Raw genomic sequence first — 6,994 nt, 5'->3', positions numbered from 1 at the left:
ACTCGCTTAGATCTTAGCCAAACCAATATCCCCTTTGTCATTGCTGCTTGCTGTGTGCTCCACAATCTCTGTGAGAGCAAGGGGGAGGCCTTTATAGCGGGGTGGGAGACTGAGGTAAACCACCTGGCCGCTGATTATGCGCAGCCAGACACCAGGGCAATTAGAAGATCACACCAGGATGCTGTGCACATCAGAGAAGCACTGAAAAGTAGCTTCCTCATGGGCCAGGGTACAGTTTGAATGCTGATTTTCCTTTCAATTGATTGCTGCCCTCCCCGTCTATGCGGTGTTGCTGCTGCAAGATACTTTCCCTGCAGCATTCCTCAATTGCTTGCTTAGGTTACTTGCGAGAGCTGTCCATTGGAAAACATATAATTCTGTATTTCCCAATTATTACCTACCTCCACCATTAGCTGCTTCCGTCTGCTGCTAGGCACTGTACCTGCAACCTTCCTTAACTGCTTTTTTATTGAAAATAAAGTTACTATTATTTGTTAAAAGAATTGTGTTCTTTATTTAAAATCAGACCCTTTCATCAATCAAGCATCATGCTTGTTGTTACAATACTGTGCATGAAATTTCATAACTCAGCGTTCTATGGGGGACGGAGCGAGGGAGGTTTGGAGGAAGGGGGAGGGAGGTTGGAAAGAAGAAAGTGCATCAGAGAAGACAGAACAAGAATTCTCATGGACCAGGGTACGGTATGGCTGCTTTCTTTGTTTTCCCTTTATTACCCATATCCCCAATTGTCAAATCCTGATGCTGATAACTAGCTTCCGTGCAGCTTTCCAAAGCTGCTTGCTTTACTTCATTACCAAACTACAGTCACACTGCCTTAATAGCATGACCTGAGAGTAAAAATAGGCAAAGATGCCATGGGAGAAGTTTGGATCATTAGAGGAGGGAAAAAACAGGACACAAAGGGCTTTTCAATTTAATGAAAGCCTTCTGGTTGGAGTGTCCGCAGCGGTGGAGGGGGCTGGTGCAGAGAGCCTTCCCCCACGCATTCTTACACGCCTGGTTCTGGAAGGTGTGGGACAGGGTGAGTACTGAGGGAGGTTATACACGGGCTGTAGGGGCATTCTGAAACCACGGAGCTCTTGCAGCATATCGCGGAGGATGTCAGTCTGATCACGAAGAAGATCCACAGTTGCTGCTCGCCAGTGCTGATCTTCCTGCCACCTGACATCATTTTTGGCGTCCCTCCTGTCTTCGCGTTGACTGGCAGCCTCCCTGTACTTTGCGACCAATTGTTTCCAGTCCCCCTGCTGAGCTCTCTTTGTACGGGTTACTGCCATAATTTCGGTGAACATGTCCTCACGCGTCCTCCTTTTCCTCAGTCTTCTTATGATACCCCCCCCACGTAGAGGAGAAGCGAGAGGGAGGCTGGAGAAATGTGCAGCTGTGTGTGGGGGGGTGGGGATTGGAAAGAGTGATAAAAGAATCATAAGAGACACATTTCACACAACAATGCATACAGTCTTTCTCCTCACTGACCTGTGCCTGTTACCGAACCTTGAACATGTTACTTTACCACAAGGTCGCCTTAGGATTCCTTTAATACTTATTGCTTGTGGCGGAGGACAGAGATTTCTGCTCAGACGCAGGTCAGGGGAGCACACAGACCGTGTCCGGAGAAAATGGTAAGTTAATAATGGCTAGTAATCCCTGTACTAGATTGTAGTGGTAATCAAGCTGGTCTCCTTCCCCGGTTTGCTCTCGCGTTCCCCGAACAAGCAGGTCTCCTTCCCTGCGGTTTGCTGGGTGGTTCGGGGAACGCGAGAGCAAACCGCGGCGAAGCTGGTCTCCTTCCCCGGTTTGCTCTCGCGTTCCCCGAACAAGCAGGTCTCCTTCCCTGCGGTTTGCTGGGTGGTTCGGGGAACGCGAGAGCAAACCACGGCGAAGCTGGTCTCCTTCCCCGGTTTGCTCTCGCGTTCCCCGAACAAGCAGGATGAATCCGCCCTGTTACAATGGAGACTTTTCTAAAAACCACCTCATGGGTCACTGTTTTAGGAAAGGTTTTTAATCTACTTGGTCAGTGACTCTAAGTACAGGTAGTGATTTGAAGCACCCAGTAAAAAAGGCTTACATTAAACCGAAGCTTTTATTAAAAGAAATTACACTCACCAGAGGACGGTCCCTCAGCTTCATTTTCTGGAGTACTGCCTTGAGATGGCTGGCAGGGAACCTCAGTAAGGGTGAGGAAAAGATCCTGGCTGTTTGGGGGGATAAAATGCTCTGTGCTCTCTGCTGGAGCCTCCTCCTCTTGGTCCTCATCATACTGATCATCGCCATCAAATAAATCTTCCGTAGTGGCAGGAATCACGACGCCCACCTCTGAATCCACAGACAAGGGGGGGTTCGTCGTTGCGCTGTTCCCCAATATTGCGTTAAGCTCGTCGTAGAACCGGCATGTTTTGGGGGCAGAGCCTGACCTGCCCTTTGCTGCTTTGGTCTTCTGATATGCCTGTCTGAGCTCTTTCACTTTCACTCGGCACTGTAACGAGTCCCTGGTATGTCCCCTCTCCCGCATGGCATTAGAAATTTTTTCAAAGGTTTTCTCATTTCGTCTGCTCGAGCGCAGTTCTGAAAGCACTGACTCTTCTCCCCATACAGCTATCAGATCGAGTAACTCCTGTGTGCTCCATGCTGGAGCTCTTTTCCTATTTTCAGGAGACTGCATTCTTCTCTCTGCTGCTGAGAGCTCCACACTGTGCAAGCAGGAAATGGAATTTCAAAGTTCCCGGGGCTTTTCCTGTTTACCTGGCCAGCAGTAGAGTACCTTTACGTGTGTAGAGCGGCCAATAGAGCACTGTGGGATACGTCCCGGAGGCCATTAACTTCGATGTCCGTCCACACTATCATAAAATCGATTTTAAGAAATCGATTTTGGGGTTACTCCTCTCGTTTAGATGGAGTTCCAAAGTCGATTTTAGGGACCCTTAAATCGATTTTATGCACTCTGTAGTGTGGACGGTTACAGCTTTAAATCGATTTAGAGCTCTTAAAATCGATTTAAAGCTCTAGTCTGGACCTGCCCTAATAGCAGTCTAACTAGTGCCAGTACTCTCCCTCTGGTCTGTATACAACAACCATGATGTTGGAAGAAAATAAAATCTTCACATGTTGACATGCATGTTCCCAAAAACAGATGGAAGTCACTCTTTGTCTAATTCAACAGAGGCACCATAATGATCTCCAAGTCTCCTTGTACAGAAATCCATCAATCATCAGTGAAAGAATATGCCAATTTCTTTCTTCCTCCTTTCAGTAATAATATATTTTAATTCCTAGGCTTCTGAAAAAAGTTGATTTAAATCTACACCCCTGTTTGATTTTCCAGCTTACACTAAGAACTGGCTCTGCTCTCATTTAAGTCAATGGGAGTTTGCAGAATTAGAGCAGAATGAGACCACTAAATTGCATTGACTTGCAAGCTACATGGCTAAACTCTGTTCAAAACTGAAATCAAACCAGATGGCACTGAATTGCACCCTGATACAATTCAGACAGTTATGTTCATGACATGCAAACAGATGTTAGATAAAAACAAAAATCCTCTTGCTGGAAGGTTGCAAAGTAACACTGGTATTTCTCAGAATTCAAAACAATAACACACAAGCACCCAAAACAGAGACACAAAGCAGTTTGCGCCCTAAAACAGAGAGGCGCAACTCACCCCACCTTACTCTAGACTGGCTCTTTGCAGAACTGATTCAGATGGCATGCTTCCCTACAGAGCCCCCTATCCTGAAAGTAGGACCCACCCCACACACAAACACCCAAAGTGATAGCTTGCAATTCTAACATAGTCCTCAATCCACCACATAAAAATTTAACTATATATTGTAGGATGATTGTTAGTCCCATCTGCAGGGGTTGAGGGCAGGGTCCACAGTCACAGGATGGGAATAAAAATCAGCCACTCAGGATTCTGGGAGATCAGAAGCAGGAGACAAACTTGAGAGCAGATCCACAAGTCAGATGCTGAAAATCAAGCAAGAGCAGAGTGGATCCCAGCTGCATATGCCACTTTTTGTCCTGTGCTGGGTTTATATAGAAGACATGGACCAATCAGGACCCCCAGCATTCTGTCAATCAGGTTCCAGGACTGGAGTCCTCTGTTGGGGTTCAGCTTCTGCCCTAGCAACTGTGAGCAGGTCACTAGGTGTGGACCAGAGTTCATGACCTGCATTTCCTGACTTCCACAAAGGCTCCTTGTCAAAAGGTCCTCTGTTCTTTGCAAACAATTCTTGTCTCAGAATTGACAAATTCACTACATCAAATACATTGCTTTCAGGGTATTTGTGCATAAAGGGTAACATGTAAGGTCTCTAGTGGAAGGTTGCAACCTATCAGTGTTCATAATTATGGCGTGACGTGCATATGGGTGATATTTAAAGAATAATGAAGTTTATGCCCTTATGGTTTTAAGGTTAAAAGGAGTCACCAGGGAGTAATATCACTTGATGATGGCCTGTTCATGCAGAAGGGGGTTGCCACCCCTCCCTGGTTAGCTGGTGATGTAATGCAAGGCTCAATTGTCTCTCATTGCCCCATCACAGAACAGTCAATGGAAAATAATCAAAAACAACTGCAAACAATTGAAACCACTTGGAGATTTATAAAATGGCCATTATAATAGACAGAGAATAAAGATAAGAGGCTGTTTCAGTGTAACATGGAGTGGGGAGAGTCCCTCTGAATCCATTCACTGTGGGGGCATCTTGCTGCATAGGGATGTTTTTTCATGAAAGATTGGACCCTGCTTTCTGTGAAGGCAGCCATCTTGGCAATAGGCTGAACTCTGGGGAGGAAATCAACTTTATTAGATAGGAAAGGTAACTATTAATAAGTGTAGGCCTTTGTTAATATTTTATTATTTTGTTTTGTATTGTACCATTTGTTTCCATCCCTTGCTCTTGTTTCTAGCGGAATCTTGATTCTTTCCTAAATAAGCCTTGTTTTATTTCATTAGGAGTCCTGTATGTTATGCAGGAGCAGTTGTTTAAGGTAAACTTGGATATACTGCTCCTTTCGGGGGCAGAGGAGCTAGGATTTCTGTGAATAGCCATGCTCCAGGGCTGGATATTACAAAGAAACACTTCTAGGGGACTCGTGGTCAGGATGCACCTCCTGTTAACCTGCAAGGCAAAGATAGGGCTGGCATAGCCCAGAGGAGAATGCTTGTGTTATAAACAGATAGCTAAGGGTTAATGTCTTTTTCACCGGAAGCACCTGACCAGAGGACCAATCAGGAAACCGGATTTTTTCAACTTTGGGTGGAGGGAATTGAGTGGGTGAGCATTACCTGTATCAATGGAGTGGTATGCCCGTTCAGTCCGTCCTGGGGTGGCTGAGAACAATGGGGCGAAGCTAGTGCACAGCTCCTTGATTTGTCGCCGCTGCAGACGTTCCAGGGTGGTTGAGAGGTTCACCTCTTCCACGCCACCGTCTTTTTTCCCGTCGTAGTAGACACCGTCAGGCCACTCAGCATCATCTCCCTGGACTGTAAACTGACAAACCTGTAAGTCTCTGGAAGAGAAAGGCTTGAGAGAATTAACATGGTACACTTTAGGCTTTAGTGAGGAATTGGGAAATGCTATGAGGTAGTTTACAGCTCCCAGGCGCTCTTGGACCGTGAATGGCCCTTCCCATGATGCTTCCATCTTATGGGCCTGTTGCGCCTTCAAGACCATAACCTGGTCTCCTACCTTGAAGGAACGTCCTCTGGCATGTCTGTCATACCAGGCCTTTTGCTCTTCTTGAGCATCCTTTAGGTTCTCTCTAGCAAGGGCTAAAGAGTGTCGGAGGGTGCTTTGTAGGTTGCTTACAAAGTCCAGAATGTTAGTTCCTGGAGAAGGCGTAAACCCCTCCCATTGCTGCTTCACCAACTGTAATGGCCCCTTAACCTCGTGACCATACACAAGTTCAAATGGTGAAAACCCTAAACTGGGATGTGGTACAGCCCTGTAGGCAAACAGCAACTGCTGCAACACTAGGTCCCAATTATTGGAGAATTCGTTGATGAATTTTCGTATCATGGCCCCCAAAGTTCCATTGAACCTTTCCACCAGGCCATTGGTTTGATGGTGGTACGGGGTGGCAACCAAGTGATTCACCCCATGAGTTTCCCACAGTTTTTCCATGGTCCCTGCCAGGAAATTAGACCCTGAATCTGTAAGGATGTCGGAGGGCCAACCTACCCTGGCAAAGATGTCTGTTAGGGCCAGGCACACAGTGTTAGCCCTGGTGTTGCCTAGAGCTACTGCTTCCGGCCATCGGGTAGCAAAGTCCACTAAAGTCAGTACGTACTGCTTTCCTCTGGGCGTCTTTTTTGGGAAAGGGCCCAGAATATCCACAGCTACTCGCTGAAATGGGACCTCAATTATGGGGAGTGGCTGGAGAGGGGCCTTGACCTGGTCTTGAGGCTTTCCCACTCTTTGGCATACCTCACAAGACCGGACATACTTGGCAACGTCCTTGCCCATCCCCTCCCAGTGGAAGGACTTCCCCAACCGGTCCTTGGTTCTGTTCACCCCAGCATGGCCACTGAGATGATCATGGGCTAAGCTTAAGAGCTTCCCCCGGTACTTAGTTGGAACCACCAACTGTTTTTGCGGCTGCCATTCTTCCCGGTGTCCACCAGAAAGAATTTCCTTGTATAAAAGTCCTTGGTCTATAACAAACCGGGATCGATTAGAAGAGCTGAGAGGCGGTGGGGTGCTCCGTGCCGCCGCCCAAGCTTTCTGAAGGCTGTCATCCGCTTCCTGCTCAGCCTGGAACTGTTCCCTTGAGGCTGGGGTCACCAGTTCTTCCTCAGACTGTGGACTTGGGCTTGGTCCCTCTGGAAGCGATGTAGGTGATGGGGTTGTTTCTGTTGCTGGTGAACCGCTCTCCGCTGGTGCACCTGAGGGTATTTCAGGCTCTGGCTGAGCCTTTTGGGTATGGCTGTCTTTGGCTTCTGCCAGTTCTGGCTCGCTGGCGCCCTCTG

General features: G+C 47.3%; 1 protein-coding gene across 1 annotated transcript; it reads right to left on the bottom strand.

Moving 5' to 3' along the window:
- Positions 1-487: 487 nt before the first annotated feature.
- On the bottom strand, positions 488-2,773 carry LOC127048008 (uncharacterized). The gene is made up of 2 exons (XM_050947084.1): positions 2,128-2,773; positions 488-1,402 (listed from the first exon to the last, which is right to left on the bottom strand). The coding sequence occupies exons 1-2, from the start codon at positions 2,681-2,683 to the stop codon at positions 930-932; spliced, it is 1,029 nt and encodes a 342-aa protein (XP_050803041.1). The 5' UTR covers positions 2,684-2,773; the 3' UTR covers positions 488-929.
- Positions 2,774-6,994: the final 4,221 nt, after the last annotated feature.

The sequence above is a fragment of the Gopherus flavomarginatus genome, chromosome 3, assembly GCF_025201925.1.
Source record: "Gopherus flavomarginatus isolate rGopFla2 chromosome 3, rGopFla2.mat.asm, whole genome shotgun sequence".
NCBI classification, from domain to species: domain Eukaryota; kingdom Metazoa; phylum Chordata; order Testudines; family Testudinidae; genus Gopherus; species Gopherus flavomarginatus.
Note: the sequence above shows the minus strand (reverse complement) of the source record. Positions and strands in the feature narration are given on the sequence as shown.

Excerpts from the sequence above, each read along its gene's own strand:
- LOC127048008 (XM_050947084.1), bottom strand. The coding sequence starts at position 2,683 with ATGCAGTCTCCTGAAAATAGGAAAAGAGCTCCAGCATGGAGCACACAG. Across the intron at positions 1,403-2,127 it reads AGCTGAGGGACCGTCCTCTG|CTGCACATTTCTCCAGCCTC; the intron begins GTGAGTGTAATT and ends CCCCACACACAG.